Source organism: Lissotriton vulgaris, chromosome 4_1 (assembly GCF_964263255.1).
Source record: "Lissotriton vulgaris chromosome 4_1, aLisVul1.2, whole genome shotgun sequence".
Classification (NCBI taxonomy): domain Eukaryota; kingdom Metazoa; phylum Chordata; class Amphibia; order Caudata; family Salamandridae; genus Lissotriton; species Lissotriton vulgaris.
Genome location: NC_141691.1, coordinates 1,657,963,005 through 1,657,989,600, shown reverse-complemented (window position 1 = coordinate 1,657,989,600; position 26,596 = coordinate 1,657,963,005). Strand labels below are relative to the sequence as shown.

The following is a 26,596-nucleotide window of genomic DNA, read 5'->3' as shown; positions in this document are numbered from 1 at the left end:
TCATTCTTTATCTGTTATTTGGGGGCAATTTGTTTCTTGGTTCCCTGCTCCTGTTACTGTTTGCCTGTCTGTGTTAGGCTTCGGTACCGTATTTGCTTACATTTTAATATAGCATTCCTCCCTCCCACCACCTCCTCCCATGTGCTGCATGCCCGCCCCTCCCCACACACCCCACGTAAGACTGCTTTCTTTTAAATTTTCTTTCTATGGAGGTATGAGTCATTGTAGCCCTTTCCACACCCCCTTGCTAAGTATGGCGGCGGCTTCGAAGGCTGAGCACCTTTCTTATTTTCTGCATGCGCCTGCATTTGTAGGCACAGAGAGATTATGTGATTTGCTCAAAATCACAGGATGCTGAAGCCGAGACTCAAACTTGGTTCACCAGCTCCATAGTAGGCAGCTGTACCACTATGCCACATCCTCTCTAAGTGAAGAATTAGTTAAGCAGCAGAACCAATTGCAAGAGTTCATTGGAGTTGGAGGCGTATGCTACAGCGCTCATGTTCATCAGTTTGGTGTCGCATATAGAGGTCAGTGCTACCGGAGGACGAGGTGAGCGTGGAGTATGATCCAGTATGTGTGGGCCCCACTTTACAGGGCCTTTCCGCCCGGGCTTTACTTTGCCTCCCACTGACTTGGTAGCGGTATAGTCTGTATCCTATTACTTCTAGCTCCAATCACAGTGTTCTCAGTACAACTCGGCTCATGTATGGAAAGGAATCGTTAGCTAAATGTTAAGTAGGATACTGCATTCAAGTTGGTGTTGTACTTAGTTTATTTAACTAGTTTATTTACCAACATGTCTTGTTGCTTGATGACATCAGTTTTGATCAGTTGTGTATATATTCATTATGACCATTTGGTGGTGCAAAATACACGTGGCATGCAAAGAAGGTGCTTTGAGAAGTATTTTTTAGACAATGAATACTGTCCAAACTCCGCTCCCAATATTGATGTGTGTGAGGATTGTGTATTTGTTGCATCAATGGGTGTAGGGGTGTAACAGAGGCCTCTGCAACCTCTCTACCCCTTTTAAGGGGGCCGCAGTGTACCTAAATAAGGTAAATAAGGTCAATAAATATCTTTAGGAGACTCTGGCCCCTCATCACATTCTGAAGAGGGGCCCCTTCATTTTGCGTTACACCAGCAAATGGGTCTACAGGGCAGACAAAACTCTGTAAACTCTACATAAACTGGGAAGACCCTCTCCCTATCTAAAGTGGAACTGTACGACTAACAGTGCTCCACGTACAATGTAATCAGTACTAATACAAATACAGTTAATAAATTAGAGGCCAAGCTGCGGTATAGGTTTGCCCTATTAGGTTTGGTGCTATCAAAACGTTGCTTCGCGATCCACTGTACCCAGCCTCGCCTTCCACATTGGAAAGATGGGGGCAGATCTAAGGGGGTGGGGGATAGCGGATGAGAAGAGACTTAAACTGGTCCGCACTGACAAACGCAGAGTGTGATCTAGAGATATGGAGCGACATGCTAGACAGCATAAGGTCAAGGGAACCCCAGCCAACCACACTAACCGAACACTCACAAGGTGCAGACACACGGGTAACCGAGAATTCACTTCAGCCACTTGAAAATATATGGCAGATCAATGTGGTCCAGTCGAACCTCTTAGTTTGCATCTTTCCTTATGTTTTTCAGTCTTTCTTTATAGCCGTAAAGCTCTTCTCTCACTTTATTCACTAACATCTATATTGCTTTTTCTATCAGACCCAAGACTTTACGAATGTTGATTAAAATGGTTATTCGGAGGGCGTGTCCAAGATGGTAGCGAGATAGGGCGTGTCCAAGATGGTAGCGAGATAGGACGTGTCTCGCTGTCTCTCCTGCCGACCGCCTAGAAAAGGACACGTCTCTGGCTGTCTACAGCCATTGGAACATTGGGAAAGGTGCCCCAGTGAAGCGTCTCCCCCAGGGACCCGGGAAGTGTCAGACGACCAAATGGTGCCATTATCCATCGCGGAGCACAGAGCGGATTGGCAGCGCTGCTGAACTTGGGGCTGCGGCCTGGCGGGCGGACATCAGAGATCCCCAGAGCAGCATAAAGTGGACGATGCCCGGAGCGGGCTGCTGTGGCCCGCACTACCGGCCTAGCGACTGTGCAGAGGAGGCTCACAGGAGTGGAAGTGCCCCGAGTGCGGCTGTGGAGGCAGTAAAAGAAACACACCCGTCATCTTGTCTGGCAGTCCTGCGGCGAACCCGGTGCTAAGTAAGCAGCTGGGACTCGTGGTAAGAGGCATCCATACTACTGGATATTGCAGGCAAGTGAGGGGGCAACATTGAAGACTTGCAGCACCAGATCACCACTGAGAGAGGGGGGAGAGCCGGCCAGGCCCAGCAGGGCACCCCTAGGAGCCCAGTGAGAGGCCATTACAAGCCCAGATCGCTTCCCCCCCCCCCATCGCCCTCAGAGTGGTGGGCGAGAGGGCAGTTTACACCTAGGAGAGGGGGAGCACAGACCAGCACACTTGGGCACGGTGAACGGGGGTAGGCCCCGCCGTCCAGATGCGAGCCGTGGCATGCCCATACCCAATAGACACTGCAGCATCTAAGTGGGACGCCCAGAAGCACCTCAGGGGTTGCCCCGTCGCCTAGACCCACCTGGCACCAGCAGAGCGGCAGTCTGCCACTGTGTGGGTTAACTGGTGGAACCGGGTGTGCTTGAGTGCGGCCGCCATTAGAGGTGGTCGCCGAGAGTGGGGCCCGGCGGCCTACGGAAGCGGCCCGGCGAGGCCCAGGTGTGGCTTGTGGGTGTGCCGCATGCCCCCCCAGCACGACCCTGGTTAGGGCATGGAGCTCTGCGGGGTGCCGGCCTGAGGCCTTTCCCCGGAAACAGACCGGCCACCAAGCACGAGACCTACAGGCCTAAGACCCACCGGCGGGGCTGGAGTGGAGCAGTGGTGACCCAGACCACCACATAGCAACCCGTCCGCCGGGCTACTCCAGGGGCGAAGCTCCATAACCCCTGACAAGGAGGGGCACTGGCGCTTTGGGTGGCAGGGATAGGTGGGTCCGCGGAGAGGCTCCACCTGATATTCTTCAGCTGCAGCTCCTTGCAGTACTTGGCGCCTGCCAGCACGAGGAGGAACCCACAAGAGATCGTCCAAACCCGTTAGTCCTTCTCCGCAACACACACAGACTTGAGCTGGGATTCCTCACCCCTCGTAGAGACAGATCAAGACAGAGCGGACCAGCAGCAGCGTGTCATATACGCATAGAGGGGGCACACGGAGTCTCCCCATGCCCGCAACACAGCCCGAGGGCCCCAGTACCGGACTTTGACAGATTCTGACCTACCACTGCACACCCATTTTTATAGGGAAAGAATAGGTCCTATAGCCGAGGGAAGAAGGACAAAATGTTAAAGGAACTCTTCGCACGCTCTCAGGGTGGAGCCGTGGTGGAAACCCCACCAACTGGTGACACTACCTAGTCACAGATGGGTGAACCTAAATAGGAACCGGTGACGCTGGCCATACTGGAATCCCTATTCACGACACTGCGCGATGATCTACAAACAGTCAAACACAACCTCACAGCTGAAATTAAAGACATACGCAGGATGTGGACAACATTTGGGAGCGAGTTGCGGCGTTGGAGGACAAAGGTGATAACAGGGACACTGAACTGACTGCCATACAACAAGAGGTGATTCACATCCACGATCAGCAAGTAGATCTGCAAACGCATCTCGAAGACTTGGAGCATCGCTCATAACATCAGAATTCGCAGGGTGAGAGTGAATGAGGAGGCTGGCGACAGCTTCACTTACGCGAGAGAACTTTTTCATCACATCTTGGGCAACCCACTCGATGCAGACTTCAGAATAGACAGAGCACAGAGGGTGGGTCTCCCCGCTCTGACAAAGCTCTCCGTCGAACATATTGGTATGCGTCCAAGATTACCGCACTAAGGAGGAAATCCTTCACAAGGCCAGATTGATGCATCCCCATCACATTCCGAGACCAGAACTCTGTTCTGTACCAGGACCTAGCTGCACTCACTCTGCAGAAGCGCAAGACCTTTCGACCTATCACTGCACATCTGCGCCAGCGCAACATCTCATACTCTTGGGGGCACCCATTCCGACTCATTTCCCGATATGATGGCAAGCTCTACCAACTCCGCTCCCTCTCTGAAGCCAGTCAGCTGTTAGGAGTCGGCATCCCAGTTGAAGAAGGTAGCAGCGGCAGTCCCACCCGCGGGACGGGAGACACACAACCACACTGGCGGCAACAAGGACCACGACGCCGCACCAAACGACCTGACCCTGCAGAAATCATGAAAGGGCAACGAGCAGTGCTGTACGCCCTGCTGGAGTCACTGGTAAAGACGCAGACCCCACGAACAGTGCATGGGAAACACGTCCTTTCTAAATCTGCAAACGGGGCGGTCGGCGGGAGGGGTGGAGAGATGACTTGGGCCACAACATGGCCCCAGTGAAGACCCACTGCCGATCGTCTATGGATGACGGACTAAACTACGAACTTCAAACTTGCTTGGGCGCCTGTTGTGCCAATATTTCATGGGGTTCTTTTCTCTTTTTGTTCTTGAGGGTCCCCCGTCCACTGCTCCCCGAACCCTGCAGCCGCGGATATATCCGGCGCATTCTACTGCTGCATAATAGCCAACGCACCCGGATTCTATTCCAGGTCCCCCCATCGCAAGTCAGATTTACCGCTCTAGATGCCGCCTAATACGCTTAACGTGAGAGGGCTCAATAATCCCGTCAAACGCCGAGCGATCCTCTCATACCTGGAGAGTACCAGCGCAGACATTTGTCTCTTACAAGAGACTCACCTGCTCTCGAAAGATTGTCATCGACTCAGGTCCCGCATTTTTCCCAAACAATTTTTCTCATCCAGACCCTCCAAGACAACAGGGATAACGATCTTAGTTTCCCGGACATTTAAAGGGAAGGTGATACAAAAGGTAGCCGAAATCAAGGGCAGGTTCCTTACCTATCAGTTCGCGATCGGGGGACACACACTAGTCCTAGGGTCCATATACGCACCCAATGAAGGACGAAATGGTTTCTGCACGAGGCGCGGACTGAAGCTACTGCTACGCCAGAGTGTAAGATTCTGCTAGGGGGCGACCTTAACTTGGTATTTAACAACACTCTAGATAGGTCGGCCCAGCGCACACGCCAGGTTGGCGCTCTTTCCCATGCACGGTTGACTAGACGAGACGACTTGGGCCTAGTGGCCCTCTGGAGCGGCTACCACCCGCAACTCAGAGAATACTCCTACTACTCTAGCACCCACAAAACCTACGAGCGTCTTGACTATCTGATAGGCTCTATGGCGCTCCAAGACATCACAACGGCAGGAGAAATTCTAGTAGCAGCATTCTGCAACCATGTGCCTGTTGTGACCACTCTGACACTACCACCTGCCCAACAGCCAGCGCGACAGTGGCAGTTACCGGACACCCTTCTACAATGCGTGGACGTAGTTGACCAGATACAACGTGCACTCGACCAGTATCTATCACATAATGACAAACCGGACACGCTCATGTCCACCAGATGGGAAGCCCTGAAGGCTGTAATCAGGAGCAAACTAATCGCCATATCGTCCGCAGATAATGTGGATCGCAAACAAAAGAGAGAAGACCTTACTCAGAAGGTGAGGGAACTGGAACAAATGCACCAACGAACGGGGGCTCCTCGAACCTGGCGCCAACTGACTGCAATCCGGGCACAGCTGGCAGCCATCGCCCGTGACAGGGTAGAATATGCTGCGCCGCGCTTGCGCCATTCCTTTCACATTGGAGGGGACAAGTGTGGGCGGCTGCTAGCACATAAATTAAGAGAGGTTAGACATCTCCAGGGGGTTCAAAAGATCGGGGATCAAGTTGAGACAGTGATTACAGACAACGCAGCTATTGCGAAGACGTTCCGAAATTTCTATGGCCACTTGTACAATGGGCAACAGTTGGCAGAGGAGGATATATACACATAACTGACACAGAACCCAGACCAGGCGGAGCATACACAGAGGGATATACGAATTGAAGCAGTCATAGGGGCCATTTCACGACTTAAGCCAGCTAAACCCCCCAGCCCAGATGGTTACACAGCGGCCTTTTACAAACAATTTTGTTCTGCACTAGCACCCCCTACTGACCAGGCTTTTTAATTCCTTTTTTTTCCCAGGGGCAATCTCCAAATCCATGCTGGAGGCCGCAATTGCTGTCATCCCTAAACCAGGGAAAGATAGGACTAACTTCCGGGCCTATAGGCCTATCTCCCTCTTTCATATTGACTTGAAACTCTACACAGGGATCCTAGCAGCTCAGCTAGCTCTTTATATGCCCGGGCTGATAGACCTAGACCAGGCGGGTTTTATCCCCCAGCAACACACCAGTGATAACACCAAGAGGGTCTTGCATCTCATAGAGAATGTGTCACGCTTTCCTGGGGACTACATGCTCCTCACAGTTGACACTGAAAAGGCCTTCAATCGTGTTCACTGGCCCTACTTAGAACAGGCAATGACGCGCATAGGCCTGGGGGAGGGAATGAGGACACAAACCCTAAATTGCTATCATTCCCCTACAGCTTCAGTGAGAGTTAACGGACACACCTCAGCTCCCTTCCCCATCAGTAGGGGCACACAACAGGGGTGTCCTTTGTCACCCCTGCTCTTTGCATTATACATGGAGCCGTTAACGCAGAGAGTTAGGGAGCACGCACACATTACGGGCATTCGTTTCGGGGCGACATACACACTATAAGTCTGTCATAAGCCTGTACGCGGATAACTTTCTCGTCACCCTAGCGGACCCCGAGATAGCCCTAGGAGCCTTTTTGCAGGAGCTGTAGTCTTTCGCGAAGGCAACCGGGTTCAAGGTAAATATTACAAAACACACTACCCTGAATCTTTCGCTGTCACCACAAGCGCAAGCACACTTCCAAGTGATCTGGTGAGACAGTCCCATATCTGGGGATTCACTTGGCTACTAAGCTACAGGCCACGGCGTTAGTAAATTATACTAAATTGCACACTCAAATCCGCTCGGATCTGCGGCGATGGAAACACTTCCCCATATCCTGGCTGGGGCACATAGCAGCAGCTTTTAAAATTACAATCTTACCCAAAATCCTCTACCTCTTCCAGACGCTCCCCCTGCGGCCCCCCACTGGCTGGCTGAGCCGCTTGCAGGCGGAGCTCTCACTCTTTATTTGGGAAGGTTGCAAGCCAAGAATGAAGAGGACTGTTAGCACTCTCCCACCATGCGAAGGCGGCCTTGGGATCCCAGATATCACACTCTATTACAAAGCCACACAACAGCGGCACCTGGTCGAATGGAGCCCCACTGAATCAGAGAAGCACTATTCCAGGACCGTGCAATGGCAGGCACATCCCTTAGGAAGATCCCTTTCCTTAAGAAATCGCAGAGACAACCCAATCTCTATGCTTCACACATCACATGCACCACATTAACAACATGGGACCAGACCAGTTGGAGAAACTGACTGAATATTTCCCCTCCCCCCCTTACACCACTCTGTGACAACCCTGACTTCAGCCCTGGGATAGGCGAGATGTCTTTTATACAATGGAGAGCCACGGAATGCCGTGCACGGGGTCATCTATTTGGTGTGGAAGGCATCATCTCCAATTATGGCCTGCCCGATTCCGAAAGGCTGCTCTATTTGCAGCTACGACACTGGGCACTACACCCTGACAACTGGTCGCAGACGCAAAGACATCTTACCCTCCTGAACGTTAACACCAGGCAGACCCCACGCACAGTGCAGACTGTTGAAGAGGGTGTGGGAGAAAGGGAACGTTGGTTTATCTCCTATGGGAGTGCGAGCATCTACAACAATACTGGTCTCCAATCCTGGATGAAATTGACAAACACCTAGACACGGAACTCCCCAGACTTCCAGCTTATGTCCTCTTGGGAGTCCCGAACCCCCTCACATATCCCCTAAAGTCTAGAAGAGGGCGACAGATAGCGATGGTATTACGTACAGCCCATCAAAATATACTACTACACTGGAGGACTCCTCGGATTCCCACACACACAGGTTAGCTTCAGCGGTTGTGGCACACACTAGGGATGGAGAAGATTTCACTCACGCTGGCAGGAAAAGGCTCGACGTTCAGTGAGCTCTGGCAGCCATTCCTGGCTCTCCTAGTCCAAGAATTCCGGAAACTAACATGCCCCAGATACCGCCGCCTCTAGCGACTTACCTCACCGGACGTCACTACCCAGCGGGAGCAGCCACAGCAGTGACACTCAACACCGCAACACAATATCCAACTCGCAGTTGACGGGGGAAAGGGGGATATTGGGAGCGGGCGGACTTGTTACTGTTAACTTTTTTATTCGACCTCTTCCGCTAATGCCTGCGCGAAATGTTTATCCCTTGGTTTTGGTAACCCACATGTTGAACTTTGTTGCATGTCACATAGCCACACTGGAGGTTGATTCAATAAAAATATTTAAACCATAAAATGGTTATTCGTTAAAAAAACTAATTAATGACATCCCCTTTAGGTCCCACTAACAGGGTTTTGAATGATACACATGTGAGCGGAAGCCCGGGGAAGCGGAGCACAGGTAGAGCTTTGGGTCATTCAGGTGCCTGTTATTCTGTTCACACACAGTGTGTGCACAAGTGAGGCCTGGGAATAAGGCTTCCCTCGAAGCCCTGGAGCAGAAGAGAACGACTTCAGGCTTCGCTTGCTTGTGTTGGAGTACAGAATTTCGTCAGATTTGCTAGTTATTGAAGGTTTGAGCGCTTTTAATGTCATTGATTAAGTTAAACTGAAACATATGGTACTATATTATAGCAGTACCCGACAAATGAAAACACGAGTACCACTGGGATACTCCGAATTAGACCCCAAAACAAGCACTATTAACGACAACCTAATGTTCTGTATCTCATGATTTTTTTTCTTTTAAATTCTTTTTAAGGCATTATATTTAGTGCAGTATGAGACATGCCACATTGTTGTAGAATTATGTTTGTTTTTTTAGCATTATGCTCAAGTTAAAGTGCCTTTTTACGAAAGCTAATGTTGCAAAGGTGAAAGATCTGTAAACGGATGAGTTCCCAATGCCCAGTATATTCTTTGATCTTTTGTACTCCCACCCACATGTAATGAGGCTGCCTCAAGTCACCAGTGAGTTCTGCTCCCTTGCAGAGCCCACATAGAAGCCATAGCACAACTGCCTCTGTAAGGTGACGGAGCTCGCACACGTATTCCCATAGGCTGATTTTGTATAGGGGTGAGGGTTCTGCATTCCTTATAAGGACATTCTAATTGTTATTATGGCCTCTCTATAATCAAAGGAATGCACCCCAAATTTCATTAGGATTGGACCAACATATTTAGAAACAGAAAAATATTACTTTGGGTAAAGTGTCAGCCTAACAATCGTTGTTTATGAAAATGCTTTTCTCTTATTATAGAAAAGGTATCTTATTATCGCTTATTTCGAAAAAATGCATTTGATAACATCACACTCGAAAATTCATCCTACAGTCATAAATGTACCCTCCTCCTCAATCTAACCTTTTGTCTTTTGTTCGAATAATGTAAATGTGGGGTACTTGTAAAGTGCACTGTTACTCTAACCGAGTGTCCTGGCGCTGCAGACCGCTGGGGAACCCGTCCTGGTTTTCCCTGTGAGATGGTCCCTTTCTGGGTATCTCCAGGGTGAAACCAGGCATCCCCGGCATCTGTGGGGGGCCGTTGTAGAGATGAGGCAAGCTTAATGCCCAGAGTTACCGGGTGTGTTCCCTGGTTAGAGTAGGCACTGAGGCGAGAATTATCAAGTCCGTTGACCCCTGGTCCATGACCCTGCCGCGTCGGGAATTGAACCCTGGTCCCGGGCCGTTCTCTGCTTACAGGTCTGCCGCCTCTAACCAGTCAGCCACACCTCTCCACATGAATGAATGAATATATAAATTCAAGTTGGATGATGCTGGGTTTCTGCCTTTGACATGGTCGTGTAGAAATCTGACAGGCTATTGGTGGTAAGGTGGTACAGATGCTAAGACGGGTGAAGGGGATAGAGGTAGAGGAGTCAGCCCTACACTGTTTGGGGGTTATTCGTAATCCTAGAAATCATAAAATTCAACATAAATTTGCTGCCTTGCCTCTGTTGCCGGCTAAACATAGGCTAGCAGTTTATTGGCTGTTCTCCCCCTTTTCCCTTGGTGACCTCCTGCTTACCAGACATAGTAGAATAGGCAGGGGTGGAATCCCTTCGCATAAGAGAAATGCACATGGATGAAAAAGTCATTGGAGGATCTGACGACCTGGAGATGTCTGAGTCAATGGTTATTCCCCAGGTTGAGGTGAGCTAAATCTACAGGAGAAGGTAGTGTTTGCGACCATAGTAAGACCCAAGCATAATGAAGCAATGTCTGTTATAACACGTCGTACTGTGTTATGGGCTTTGTCTACATTAGCAGAAGGAAAGGGAGATATTGCCATTGGCGATATTAAGGGAAAATGAAGAGCAGTAAAGAGTAAAAAGGATTGTTTTTGCTCAAGATCAAAGACGTGGAGTTCAATTATGGACCAGTGTTTCATAGGAGCATCACATAGAAATGTTTCTCCTGGTGGAAGGTTCTTGGGTTTGCTTACCTTCTCACAAAAGAAAGCGCAATATCCCTTTGTGACCTCCTCAACTGCAAATAGATTAGACCAGAGCAAGATTGGCCTAATCTTGAGCGATGTATATCAGTTTACTGACAGCTGCATAATAGCCATTTGGTAACAGTTGCAGGAAGAACTAGGGAGATGTGGTCTAGTGGCCTTTGATGTAGCCTTTTGAACCTGGAAACTCAAATTTTAATCCTGGACTCCGAACTAGACCGATCATCATGTGATTCTGGACAAACAACGTAATCGTCCACTGCCTACATGCGTGTACATTTTATTTGTGTAATCCACGCTTGATATACATGATTGTCTCTCAAACCCTCATCTAATGGACAGCGCTCCTTACTTCACAGTTAGGATTAGTTGAGAGCGGTGAGGACTCAGCTCGCATAATAATAAGAATCCTTTTTAGAGGGAAAAAATAGTCATTAAATAAACCTGAGCTTAACCCCCATGGTAGCTATGGCACAGAGCAGACAGACTTAAAGTAGAGGCAATGTATAAATTATTTGTGCAGTACTAAAACAGTAATAAAGTTAAAATACAAAACAATAAAAATCCCAAAATTAATTCGAAAAAGAGAGGGAAATGTAATAAACATAATGACAACAAAATGACAAAAATCCAATAAGGTGATATGATTTTTAAGAACCTGGCACCCACTTAACTATACAGTATCTGCACGAGATGGTCACAAGCAGGAACTTAACCAAGTGGTTTGCAGAATCCCTCCGTACACATACGACTCCGCAGCAGCTCTCCCTCCGAGCTCGATGGGACGCAGACTTGAAGCAGCCCGCCAGGGATCGGGACTGTGAAAATATTCTTGAGAGCCCAGTGCGAATACCTCGGAACGTTTGATTCCGACTCATACTATATTATATCATTCACGAAATAGGAGCAGACCTACTGCATATGTTGTGGTCATGCGTTGCCATCCATACATCCTGGGTCGTGGTCACCAGTTGCTTGGCTCAGTGCACGGAATGGGAACTGGACTTGATGTGGGAGCCATGCTTCTTGGGGCTGTACCTCCGATCCAAAAAACACAAAGTGACCTCCAGGTACATAGACATGGTACTCATAGTTGCCAAGAGGCTGCTCACACACCTTTGCAAGTCGCCTGACCCCCCCCTCCCGCCCCCCCCCCGGCAGCGAAGGCATGGTACCAATCCCTACTATGCTGTGCGCAGGCGGAATGCGTGACTCTTAAACGGGAAAACACTAGAGGGCTGCGTAAGCAGCCGCTAGCTGCGGCGTGGGACGCGTTACTATCAGACTTTCGCATAGCCTGGCGGGACCGCCTGCAGTCGCCACCGGGAACGCCTGCAATTGACAACGGACATGCGAGTGAAGATAGCCTATAAAGTAGGGAATGTAAGGTAGCGATCACTGCCTCGTCCAGCTATCCTGCATGGGCTCACACATGCATTGTTGGCCTCCCCTCTTAGCTATATATACTTAGCCCCCACACTACAGGGGTATACCAAATGCCTGGTATGTATTATGTACTAGGATGAATGGGTGACTTCGTAAACAAGATCCATAGACGAAATGGTGTGTTGGGTCACATGCGTGGGTGGGGAGGAATTGCGGGTGCGACACAGATGAGCATATATAAATTCACTGTAAGTGGTCTAGGTGTAGGTTGTTGGGTTTTTATGTTATGTTGTTGACTAAGCATTAAGTAAATTGAAAACAGTATACTATGATGTCAATCCGATTGCTGGACAAAGATCACTATAATAGTTAATATTGGCCGGTATGTATGTAGATACTGAATGAGCTATATCTGTAAAGCCATGCTCTGTCTTGTATTAACAATGTTCATCAAAGCAGGGAAACGAAAAAAATGCACTGTAAACTGCAACATTGTTTTAAAATAAAATAAAACTAAGTTAGACAAAAAAAAAGTGATATAATTTTAAAAAAAACAATTTAAGTAGAAATAGTGCCAAGAAGCATAACGTGCCAATAATAGTCATTGGTCACTACAGCAGAATAGGACCTAGGCACAGTTTAATGCAAACTACAATGAAGCACAGATCGGATACACTAACCAGGTTTGTCCTGATCAAAGATTTTACCTTCTGCCGTTAGTCCTTTAAAGCCCCATTCCACCCCAACAGTACATTTCTTAATCCTCCTCCAGGATCTCAGGAGAGACACTTAGAGACTCACAGGGTGACACACAAAGGCCAGCAAGAGGCTCAAGCCCAGATCCAGTTTCCAGCTGGGCAGTTGCAGAAAAAGCCATCTTGTAGCTTTTAGTGTGCCTGTGGCTTTAGCAGGAAACCAGTCGTATGACCCTTTGAGGCCACTTTGCTGTACTGGGTACAAGAGACAGAGCAAGTCCAGTCTTCTAGGTTATTCTCCTGTCTCAGACAGAAGGTTCAGTCCTCTTCTGATCTCCTACAGGTCCCAGAGTGTTCTGAAGTGAGTATTTGGAAATGCCACATTTATGCCTGGTATGACCTAGTGTGTGGAAAAGACTCTTGGGGTCCCCATCACCAATCGGGTAAAGGGCATAACAAGGGCATGTCATGTAAAGGGCATAACAACACCTCCCCAAGCCCAAGTCCATTTGTCCATGTCCTAGCCACACCTTATTCACACCCATTGAAATGCCAACTACTAGCGGACAGAAGGGAGAGAGCAAAATAGAGATTTAATCAATATTTCAAAAGTGAAGATAACATTTATTAAACTTAATATTGAATCCCAATGCTTTCCTATGGAACAGCCAGTCCTAGTACAGTGAGAATAGCTTTAAATGCATTTTCTCTATATGGACATATTTACCACCAAACGTTTACATGTCTTACTTTTAGGTACCATGCCCCCTGCCCTATTGGCGATAAGGCCTACCTAGGGGTGACTTACAAACATTTAAAAGGAAGATTTAGGTCTGTCAAAAAGGGCTATATTGACAGGTCAATTTTGCAGTTAAAACCTGCACAGTTATGCTACCGGTGGGCCAGGGGGCATGCTTTACAGTGCCACTTAACTGGATGTCACAACAGGTGCCACAGTCCACTTACAGCATTTATTTACCAGCTCTGAGTATATTTGACATTATATACTTGGGACTTATAGGCAAATGAAATACACCAATCAGAAGTATATCAATTTCATCATGTTGAAAAGAAGAGCACACAAGCTTTACATTTGGTTGGCAGAGATAAAGTGCACAGAGTTCTATAGCCAGCAAAAATACGGTTCAGCCACAACGCAAAACAAATACAGGGTAACCCTGTGGAAAGGACACATTTCCAACAATGCATAAATACATACAAGGGCTGTGACTCATTCACATGTGGATGTCTGTATGTAAATATTGTCCACCTGTGTGCCAGCATTCATGCACCTTCCTAGTAGAAGTCTTTACCAGCGACATTCAGGCATTGAGTCAGGGTGTAAATCTTACCCACAAATTTTCAAATACTCCCAAATTTGAGCACAGTCTAAAATTTTGAACTAACTGTTTTTTTCATAGAGGAAGGAACCCATTTATTCTCTGTTGTAAATATTAAGATCTACCCCACTTGTTGCTCAACAGAATACAATGTTTGCGTCAAATAATTTTTATTTTTTGAGCACATTGAGCGCAAATGCTACAAAAAATAAAAATGGCATAGCAGAATTTATTTTGTAATTATTTCCTAGTGGCACATTTAGTCATTTGATTTAAAATGCCAATGCATCTTTTCAGGCATACTTATTAAATATTTGTGCCTCATCAGCAATGTCTTTATAACACATGGCACACTAATTTCACCAGCCCCACTGTCTTGACTGAATACTACATTAACTCTTCACATGGATAGAGTTGAGCTGAACAACTGATCACTATTGAAGGTAGCCTTTGTAAATGGTTATTCATATATGAGAAGATTGAGCATAGCTGATGCAAAGAGAGGGTGTCATAGGCATCATTTAACAGCAGAAGTGTGAATGTTCTCTTTTTTTGTTTCAGAGGAACAGTTCACTGTCTTACAAGTCTTTGAAGGATGAGTCCACCGTCCAAGAGGATGATGTAAGTTCAACTGTAGTACTGTACCTTTGAAGAGCTCTATTTTGAGATTTTAATGTTTTATTGTTTATTCAATAGGAGACTAATTATTGCTTTGGTTTCACACCTAACATGAGAGCTTCCAGGCAGTTTTAAACAGGAGCCGTTGGGTTACCTTAGATTGATGCTTCTTCTGGGTAAAGATAAAGTGTCAGTGAATGGAGGTTGGTAGAGTAAACATATGACATGCTTTTCATCCACACTTTTCAGATTTACTCAGCAGGGCTATTACTGTAGCTGAAGCTATCAGGGAAAAACAAATCTCTGACCAGAGAATACATTGGTAGTCACCTGCCATGCAACATACCCTGGCACACCTCCTGACTCCTCTTACCTTGAAGGGTGCCATAGCTCCAACAGATCCTTTTTCAGTGTTGCCTTAGCATAACCTGTACTGGGAATGCGCATAAATCACACCCATTGTACCTCCTCACTTCGACTTTGGCTAAGCAAGGGGAAGTGCAGTCTCTACTCTCTTGCCTTCCAGATTGTCCATGATGGTCATGAAGGTTGTAAGTATATTTTGAGGCTTCCACTCTTCAGCTCCTCCTGCTGGGAGGAGGTGAATTTTTCTTCAGAAATCTACAATGTCTTCTACATTGCACTGCTTTTTATGTGATGGTGTCTTATCTGCAGAAGCATTGATAAGTGATCAAGACTCTCTAAAGGCTAAACCATGAAGAAAATTCAAATATCACACCATCTTCTGCTCCACTCCCCACAGTGCGTGTCACAGATGTGGACTAACTGTGAAGCTCATACGACTCATGCATATAGAGCCATTTCCAGGAGACTTGCCACAATATGGTTACATCTTTGTAAAATAACTCCCCACACTGCATTTTAAGTCAAATTCCAAAAGTCCATTACATTTTTTTATTCAATTTCACAAAGCTTCTAGCTGACAAATCGTCCTTGCAATAAGATATCGAATGAAAGCAGCCTGACCCATCTAGTGTGTTTTGAGCTGTTAGACATTCTTCCTCGGTAGTTAAAGGGAAATGCAGAGGATGTGGGTGATTTTATGAAGGACATCTGTTTAAGACATGGCCAAGATAACCATCTCATCGTGTACAAAATGTTGCTAATCCTGAAATACAAGGCAACAATAAGTATCTAATAAAGGGGATCTGTGTGGAACACAGAGGGGTATGTTAGTCCTGAAAACACCTATATCATTTGACATATTAGGCAAAGACAATTTGGGAAATATGTATTTTCAGTAGTCTTTCTAAAGGTTATTCAAGGTAGAGTCCTGTGAGTCTGCCAGGGGTCTTTATTTAAGATAATTTTCCTGCAATAAATACATGTCCCGAAGCAAGCTAATTTGTAATTGCCATTTAAAGAGAAAACCTCAAGTCAAATAAAGTTCAGCTATAATTGATAGCAAATGCACCCTCCATTGACAAATTCTTGTCAATAGTTACTCAACCCTTGGTATTTTCCCGAGTGGATTTGATTTGAAAAATCCTTAATGGCTTAACATGTCAATGAAAAACATTCTCATATGAACAGGCCTACATCGAACAGCACCAGCACAAGTCTACTGTCAGGCAGAGTGGCTAACTGATCATTGGAAATAGTCACCTGAGGCACAGAGATAAATGCACACCCTCTCAAGGGCTTCTAGAGACCCCAATTACCAAGTAATGGGCAGATGTACTATTTTTTCTGGTTGTGAAAAGCAGTCACTATTTGTTAGTCGTCTTTTTGTGAGCAGAAACTGATTTTAAACCAACCTATACATTAACAGGTCTGTTCACAAAATACGGATTCTGAGTGAGTCGGAATCAGACCTACTAAATTGTGACTCACTCCAATTGGTAATGATCACAGACATGGTGGCCACCAAAGGTCAGCAGATACAATTTCTGTGACTGACTTTACATGAAGTATTTTTTTTAAGCAGCCTAATTCCCTAAAGGAAACAGGCCTTCTTTTAAAATAAAATAAAAAGGTTATGTTTTTCAAATGTTTCAGAGAGAGTTGGCAGTGGCTGTCTGGACAAATGGCTACTCCTACTGAAAGTTTTCCCTAAATTTACAAAGAGGAGGAGGTCCAAAGGACATCATATCACTTTTATAAATAGGTTACCACTCTGCCTTGGGAGTCTGTAACTTTTGAAGCGGGTACAACTGGGATTCTGGTTGCATACCTTTGAAATACATGTTACTGTATTGCAATTTGGAATCGATGCCAACAACACGTCCCTTCCAAATTGTGATTCTATATTCATACAGCAACTGTACCAATCTTACATTGAAAATAACTTTTTTGCAGTTGCAACACTGAATTGGAGTGTTTGCAGCTGCAAAAAGTTTCATACATCTAGCACTAAATGCTAGATATAGGAAACCCGAGGGCGGAAGAAAACAATCTAACAATGGAACTAATGACCATGTGCAGTACCAGTCATAGGAGGAGTCACAAAACTTCTTGATTATAAAGACTTCTTTAAAGAAAAACAGGTTGTACCCTTCTAAGCCCAACACTAGATGGCAGGAGTATGCAGAGCATGTGTATCTACAGCTTCATATGCTGTAAAAACACATTTAAAATTTCCAGTGGTATTACCCATATTACATAAATAGATCTGACTTGGTGTTATTTGATTATGTCAGCATACCTGTCAGCTGTATTTTAACCGATAAGCAGTAAACTGCACCATGTTAGAGCCTAGCACAAATTGCCCTATATAAGGTATTTTCAATTTTGAGTGGTGTTTCTCTAATTAATACTTTGCACAGCACATTGAAATGGGGTAGACAGGTGTTAACTAAATAGACAGAAAAGCACAAAAATGGAAATCTATTAAGGGGATGAAGTGAAGACAGCCAACAAATTCAAAAGCTGTCTCCCTCAAACTATTTACGATACGTCCTATCGTTTTAAAGCCTTCAGTTATCAGATTTTTACTACATTATTCAGTTGTTTAATTTTTTGATTGAAATAATACTTTGTATTCTAAGAGTAACATTTAGTTTTGGTTTGACAAATATTCCTAAAATGTGTAATTTGAACACCTGGGGCTATATTATACAAGTGCCCCACGGCGCAACAGACGTTTGTGTCCATTTTGCGTGCCCCTGGGGCACTATGATATTACAGAAAGGGCTGCAGACACTTGTATGCCCCTTTCTGTAAAGCCGATAGAGATGGCGCACGTAAAGCGCCAGCGCTATCTTCGGAGGTCATCCCCTCATTTGCATCGGTGCATGCCCCATGCAAATTAAGTAATCCCTTTGCCTCGGCACCTGCACCATATTACAGACGCAGGTGCAGAGGCAAAGAAGCTCTCAAGAGGCGCACTGACAGTGCGCCATCTAAAAGGTGGCGTACTGTCAGTGCCCCCTGAAGGCAACCCTTTGCAGGGGGTAAAGAGGGTACTATGGACCGCCAGACATCCCCTTGAACGTAGGTGCAGTCACTCACTGCACCCGCCTGCAAGGGGATCTCTAATCCCTCTTCAAAGTGCAGGCGACATTGTGAAAACACAGAGTGGCTTAAAAGCAGGGTTTTCACCTGAATGCGATGCCCCCTGGGCAGTGAGAGTTCGCAGCTGCCCTGGGGACAGTGCATTCATCATAATACAGTGAATTTTCATTTTTTGCTAATGGAAAAAATGTGTGGCATTCGTCGTCGGATTCTTTGGTGCTTCTAACTCCTATTGGCACAAAACAATCGCATTCCTTGCAGTTTTCGTACTCGCTTCTGTCGGGTCTGTCCCAGCATATTTGTCAATGATCCATGTGGGGCCCCAGGCCCCTCAGTCCTTCTCTTCAGCCACCAGCTTCGAGAATGTTCAGGCTGTGGTGAAAAGAACCCCTTTTCAGTAGCGTCCACAGTGCCACTCCAAATATTTGTATCCAGTTAAGGCAATAAGGGCAGGATCAGTGTACTAACATTCAAAATGGCACCCCTTACACCATGGTTTTATCACAATTGTTACCCTGAGCCCACAAAAGTATTCTGTGTGTCCTTTGCCAATGAAGGCTCCTTGTTTCCTTTGGAGGTTATCTCTGCTACGCCTTACTCCACAATATCTTTGATGCTAATATAACCAAGGTATTTATATTTTCTAAAGTTCATACTGGCATACAAGTAAAAGCAGACAATCCGAAATAATAAGAGTTCTGCGAGAGTAAGACTTTTTTTGTGGATCTTTATATTAGACCACATAATGTATTCATTATACAATGTAAGACAGACAAATCACAATAGTGACACTTATAAAACGACAGCACATAGAAAATTCTTTAACGTACAGTCTACTCGACATTCCAACACATAAATTGACTTGTCTGAAAGGCTATTTATTATCCACATACATATCACACATATATAATATTAATGGGAAAGCGTCCAACATAACCAATGAAGGTTTGACAGTCAATTTTTCTGGGGATATATTCTTCTTCCCCAGCGTTTATTTGTCCTACTAGTACTATATGGCCCTAAGTGGTCAGAGTTGATAGATATTTGATGCTTTTATTGGTCTCGGAGGTATAAGTGTACTCCTTGAGGATTGAAGGTGCGGCCCAAGTAATGAAGCATCTGGAGTCCCCGCTCAAAGATGGTCATTCCCCACAGATGCCTAGGCATGGGCAGGTTGTTAAAACAAACATCAACAGCCACCACAAAACAGGATATTCTAAATTTTAGATGCACCCACCCTGGCGGTTTGCCAATATAAGTAAATGAACCTCAATTATTATGTGGCACAGAGGAGACATAAACCCCCATCCCCTAATCAACATACCCGTTAATATAGAAGGTGGAGTTCCCTGGAATGACAAGAATTATGAATGTGTCCCACACAAGTACACTTTCAGCCCTGAGGAAGATGTTTGCCAAAAATCCTCGCCCACCAAGAAGGTCGAAACTCTTTGGCGTAATTAAGAACGCGATGAGGACACGTATACTGTGATAAAAGAGGGACACCGGAAGATCAAGAAGTAAACTTATACCTCCGAAACCACTAAAAGCATCATAAATCTATCAACTCCAACCACAGAGGGCCATATAGTACCTGTAGGGCCAATACACCCTGAGGGAGAATAATATGTCTCCAATAAAATTGACTGTAAAACCTTCAATTGTTTTGTTTGACACTTTCTCATTAAAGTTATAATGTGTCATTATATGTGTTGGACACTTACGTATGTGGATAGCCTTTCAGGCAACAAGTCAATTGATGTACTGTAATCACAAGTTGACTGTACATTAAAGAATCTTCTGTGTGCTGTTGGTTTATATATGTCACTACTGTGATTTGTCTGTCTTACACTGTATAATGAATACATTGCATGGTCTAAAGTAAAGATCCACAAACAAAAGATATAAATACACTGGTTATATCAGTATCAAAGATATTGGGAAGTGAGGAGTAGCAGTGGGAATCTCAAATAGAAACGAGGAGCCCTCATTGGCCAAGGAGACATGGAATACTTACGCGGGCCCAGAGTCAAAATAGTGATAAATCCATGGTGTAAAGGGTATCATTTTGAATACTACTCCAAATATTTGTGGTATGATCACCACTTGGTATGCAACCTTGCACGACGCATCCTAAGTAGGCCTAGGCAATGAACTTCAGTTACGTTTGCTTAGTTTGCAGAGTTTTCTGCACTCCACAGAGCTCGCGGAGTGCAGAAAACTCCGCTTCGTGATGTGCAGCAGAGTTTTTCCCCGATCGCGAACGGTAAGTTCACAAGCACGAACAGTAAGTTCGCAAGTGCGAGCTGCCGCTCGGGTAGAATTTCTACCTGAGGGGCAGGAATACCAACACAAACTGCAGTTCGTGCTGCACTCTGCCACTCGCGGAACTTCGCAGAGTTTTTTTGTAACTTCGCAAAGTTCTGCATAGCAAAAGTCCACGAACTACGCCCTGGTCTTGTTGCTTGAGCAGTCGGCTCTTGCATACTGCACTACTGTGTACATGTTCTGTATTTCCCCTGACCTTTTGGCTCACATTCTCAAGTCCACTGAAAAGTACTCTACCTGGCCCTTTACCATTTTCCTATGTGTCCAGTGCCATTGCTCCCGCAGTATTTCCCTGAGGCCCAATTCTCATTCTCCTATCCCTATTGCAGTGTGTTGGAACTGAATTAGTTTGTTTTGAAGGATCTTCTGATCACATTCTTTGATATTCGTATCGCCAACCCCACAATTGCAGCTTGTGAGGTGCCTATATAGTTCACACTGTGATAGCTGCTGCGTTTGGCCGGAGTTCATTGAGCGGTATGAGGAGTTTTTCAATGATGCATTTTGGGGGGGTGTTGGCGATGCAAGGAGTACTCGTTAGGGTCAGTTGGTGTGGTGAAGTATGAGTAGTCATCCTTTGGGAGAGAAGCAAGATAAGCATGACTGGCATTCAGAGAGTAACATTGCATTTATATAATAACTACTACTTGGCTACAAGAGATAAAACTATAGATGTGAAAAGAGCATGTTTTTGTAACAGAATTCCATTGTCTAATGAGTACTGTTGGTGATATTAAAATGCTCTGTACACCAAGACCGTCTGGAAGCCTGGTTGTGAAAAGACACAAGGAAAGTCAATGCATACCCCTTAGTTATATTCACACTGATCAAACTGCAACCATTGACCACTCTCAATGCACTAACAGTAATAGTGATTGAGGCAAGGAAACCAGGCATGAGGACAAACTTTTAGAGCCTGGTGTCCTCCAGATTCGCTGCTCCTCCACAGCTCCCCATCTCACTCATCTCCATCATGAGTGTAGAGGAAGTCGAAGGACCGGCAGGGATATATGGGCTGGAGATACTAGGGTTCTGGGCCTATCCATGATCCAACAGGTATAGTTGGACTCAATCACTACTCCGTTCACTCCGCCTGAATGGCTTTCCCCATCAACTTTCTTATCAGCCCAACCAATATGTTTAATTGTAGACAAACGTCTGTCCTTCATCCCACAGACTTGTGTAAAACCTTGTTGCACCCGCCTCACAATATCACCACCTGACTTTTACTTTATTACGACAAACTTAAACTTTGGTGAGGCGCTTTATATATCATACTTCTAAAAGCTTTAAATATTTTGATTATGAGAAAGATCCTTAAATGCATACTTTATTAAATAATGATTTATTGAAAAGAGTGTGAAAATTACACAGTATGTTTTCATGAGATTTTTTCAGGGAATGCGTAATTTAAAGGAAGGCAGTCAAGTATGTTTGTACTCTAAAGCTATAATGTTTTTTTCTATAGGTTGCGGCTATGTACTCCTCAGTGAACAAATCAGGTCAGTCCATGCTGATCCAAGATGAGCTGGCCAATTATGCCTACATTCAAGAAATTGCAACTCGGCGATCTCCATCAATTGGCAGTGAACTTTATGCAACAGTCAGAGACTTGGAAAAAACCTCAAACCACTTTGACGAGCCTGAGTCATCGCTCAGAACATACGATGAGCCAGATTCAGAGTACGAAATAGTCCAGGTTATGTTTAAAGAGGATGAAAGGACAATTCCCTTACCTAATGACTTCCACAATGCTCTTCCACAGGGAGAAAGTGACTATGAAAGTATTGGAGACTTGAATCAAAACGGTGATATCACTAGACTTTAATACCTTTAAAAGTAAGGTACACATGGTGTCCAGTTATTTCAACAATATTTTGCAAGCATCACATTGATCTTTTTAGAAATATGGATGTGAAAACAGTCATATGAACAATCAACTGAAGGCCGGCAGTGGACGTTCCATATCATTCTGTGTTATGAGTGAATAGCTTTTATATATCTTAAGTACAATCATCCATGTTCTGACAAGGTTCAGTAGTTGCGTGGAAATCATGCAGCCAGTATTCTTGCACACTACCTGTCTATCCAGAGATAAATTTCCATTTTATCACGAAGACGTTTCGCACTGCCATGAACAGAATCCACTCTCCTCATGCAAGGCATCACTTTTTATTTGTCAGAAACATCTTTTAGATGTCCATCCAGTCAGCTTCAGAAGCAGTGGACTTGGCTTGTTGTGCAGCTTCTTGCTGGTTGATTTGGTCTTCCCGTGATGTAATAACTCTTCTTTGAAGTGTAAAATCATGAATATATGGCTGTGGTTTGAATACCTCTTTCCCATACAGGGCATTATCTTGTTTTGTGTGTTTGGCTTGCGCCACAAGGACCATTGCGTAACAGGAGACCTATTTACAGTATCTTTTCTTTCTTGTCCATAGTTGCAAAATGAAGGTACTTCACAAGTGACCTACACAAAAACTGTACTTGAATGACTATGATTGCAATTAGTTGGTAGCCTAAAGCTTTATCACCTCTTGGTACTTATAGAATTGTTTGGAACATATCATAATATGTGAATTATTATATTTGAAATGGTACTGCCTACAAGCTGTAGCCTTAACATTGGGAATTTTAACTAGCCAACCATGTTTGAACAGCTGCCAAAACAAATATGTAGACACTATGGCAATGATTGAGGTCCACGTTTCTTGGGATGGCTGAAAATAAAAGGCATGTATAATAACTTTTATTGTATTTTCAGGTACTTAATGGTACATCATCAAATCCTATTTTTATTGCACAGAGATCTTGGTAACTCTTTTACGCTTACTTTTAATTTGTAACATCATGCACAATTTAAAATATATCAATCTTTTACCATCTACAGTTGATGTATTTTTCATTTACCTGATGAAAATAATATGATGTTGTCTTAACAGGAATTTTTTAACTGGGCACCCCGATCAAAATACATATATGTGTTGTATGCCATGAATTCAGTTGCTGCTCCTTGCAAACAAGCAGTGATGTTTTTATAAGATAATTTATTGATTTCTAGAGCAATGTTAAAAACATCTGTACCTCAGCCTGAATTATGAACAGCTTTATATGCAAATTAAAACTTCCTTAAATCAAAAGATAGATCACTTGACACATTTTTGTAACACAACCCAATTACATATTTATTACTAATTATGATCTCTTGTAAGAATACTAACCATGGCTTTCCAGATGATCCTGTTGTTATTCTTTTCCGCACCATTTCCTCCTGATAATTGATAACAGTATTAGTGGGAATGGTGATATGCACAATATTTCACAGTCAACTGGGCTCACATGTCTTAGCATATACCTGCTGCAATCTGTTTCATTTGATGTTTGACCCCTGTGATAATAAAAAGTAAAAGAGGAAGCACTGCGCGAATGCTATAAAATGCAAAGAATGAATATAACATCCAACAAACCAGTAAGCTTCTGGAAGCATTCACTGGCTACCATACGGTTTCGTCTAGGTCACTATGTCCCCTACATGAAAAATAACCACATTTGATGGCAGGTACTGGCAAAAGTACTACAGTTGCATATTGTGAAGCCGAATGCACATACATGTGCACCTTAATCTATGTATGTGTCCTGGGTTCCTCTGCTTTCAGATTTGTACTTCCTATTAGAACAGTCAATTTTTTTCAGGGAACACCAAATAGAATGCCCAGTTTCATATGTTTTGGTCTCTCTGCATAAAGAGTCTTCTTCTCCTACTCTTGCTGCCTCCACACTGCAGCTAGTTCATGTCACAGAAGCCTGGCTCACCCTAGTCGAATCCCAGACAGGAATAGGCCTTTGTCTCTTGCAGCCAGACTCATGTTGCTTCTTCTGTTCACAGATTGCTTTTGTATCAGAACTGGATCTCGTGAGAAAAGCCCCTTTTTAATATGAGGATCTTATGTTTGCAGGGCCTAACATGAACATCATCACATCTTGCCTGTCCTATCCCTGCTTAATCATGCTAATAAAGGAATGTGCTATGGATTTGTGACCTTGAGGTCTCTGGGCAGATTCTTTGTCAATTTAACCTTAATCAAATACTTTTTCAATATCAAATAATTGTTTTAAAGTTTGGTGATTAGTTTGATTATTAGGTGCTAGAAGTTCTACCATCAATTTCTTCTTTCGGTACAAAATAGTTCTAAGATGAAATATTATTATAAAAAGATTCATTTAAGACTTCTAAATGGACTTAAATTATTATGTCGGAAGAGTGTAATAGATATACAATTTCCTTTCATAAAATGTTTGGTAATGGATAAAATTGTGTGCTTGTATTTACTGTGATTAAGGAAATCATACCAAATGCATTGAAAAGTGTAGATATTATCTCGCATTTTAAACAGGGCTTGCTTGGTTGGGGCATTTGTGACGTCAGTAATCCACAATTGCATTCCCAAGTATGAAGTAGATTCCCAATGTTTTAACATTACTTTTTTGCCACCATTGAGCTCCTGATGATCCATTAAAAAAAAAAATGCTTTGTACCTTTGCCACATGTAGGTCATGCTGAGATGCCGTTGAAGAAATTAAAGGACTTGGGTAAACAAATGCCAATAGAGTTTGTCAAATGAATTCTTTTGCGTTTTGCCTACACCAGCATGTACTTTTTCTTCACCCTACAAAAATGTGCAACAGATTGGCCTTTGGCCAGTTGCATCTCCAGCAGTTATCCCCTTTCTCTAAGACCTAGTTAGAGTAGTTTGCTTGGTGTCCACTAAGACCTCCTTGAAATTCATTGCTGGGTATAAATTGTTCCCGATTTAAAGACAACTAGTATTTTAGCCAAACATTGAAAGGAATGGCATAGTTTAACTCCCTGTCCCAATCCTGTCTTGGGTTTCTCCAGGAGTTGAATATTTTTATTTGGTATCATTTAATAAATCGTGGAGGGCAAGCACAGGGTTTAATGAGTGGCATAAGGCAAATCTGATATCTCATTTGAGAATTGTGCATTTGAATCTGTCATATTCAGTAGGAATGCCGTGGATTTGCCTTCTCATATAGAAGCAAATGGTTCACTGTGTGTAAAGTTATAAATGATTTGAGAATCAGGTTATTGTCCAGTAGATGGCTAACTGAGAATATATATAAAATTATCGAATTATCCATTTAGACCAGTAATAGCACTTGTTCTCAAATAGAAGGTGAGAGATTTCCCATCACAGTGTCTAGGAAGATAAATATAGATTTCGCTAGTAACCTACAATTAGGCGTTGAAATACTGATCTAGAAGAGAACAGTTGCTGATTTGGTGTTTGTTGACTTGAGTCTGTATGAATTTTAGGTATTGGTCTTTAACCCCATTTTTCTCTTGAGTATCCAGCAATGTGGTTCTTCATTGGAAGTGATGATTGATTTTTATTCTTATTATATTTTTGATTGATTTTTGTACAACACTGGGTCAAGTGAGTCACAAGTGATTTAAGAGTGATGTTACATAAAGTGGGAAGAAGGGTAGAACACTAACAAATTCAAAGTAATAAAGGCAAGACAGGCTAAAGATCAGCCTAGGAACAGGCCAAAGGCTGTTAAAAAGATGTGGGTTTTCAGTACTTTGCTATATTTGAGACACTTATTTTTAACAGATGGGGAAAACGAAGCAAGGTCCAGAGGGTGCAGCCTTATGAATAGAATGACCTACCATCAAAGAATTTGTACCATGTCAGTTGAATGACAAGACTGTTCTGTACAGCTGCCTGTGGCATCTAATCAGTTGGTAATGTAGCAGCAGTCATTTCATTGCACAGATAGTTGTTAGCAATATTCTTCAGTTGAACTATCATTGAAAGTTTTAGTCAACAACAGGTTGCAGAAGCGGCGGCCGCTCCATTAGGGCGGAGGAGCGTACTCCCGCCACCATCAGTACATAAAACCATAATAAAACAGGTTTTAAATCCATTTTAATACGGTTTTAATTTAATCCCGTAGGCCTGGGCCCGCCCCCAGGACTCTGACGAGTCTTGGGGTCAGGTACCGGGAATGACACTGCTGATGGTGGAGTGGTGGGCACTCCCGTCACTGCTCATGAGGTGTTCATCCTGCCGTTTCA

General features: G+C 44.3%; 1 protein-coding gene across 5 annotated transcripts in view; it reads left to right on the top strand.

Moving 5' to 3' along the window:
- Positions 1-24,526, top strand: part of PAG1 (phosphoprotein membrane anchor with glycosphingolipid microdomains 1) — a 485,100-nt gene extending 460,574 nt beyond the window's left edge. For all 5 annotated transcript variants that reach the window (XM_086965925.1, XM_086965928.1, XM_086965926.1 and 2 more), the window contains 2 exons: positions 14,638-14,697; positions 21,965-24,526. In XM_086965925.1, the coding sequence (XP_086822051.1) occupies positions 14,638-14,697; positions 21,965-22,324 (420 nt within the window). In that variant the 3' untranslated portion in view covers positions 22,325-24,526. The remainder of the gene's footprint in view (positions 1-14,637; positions 14,698-21,964) is intronic.
- The last annotated feature ends 2,070 nt before the right edge of the window (positions 24,527-26,596 follow it).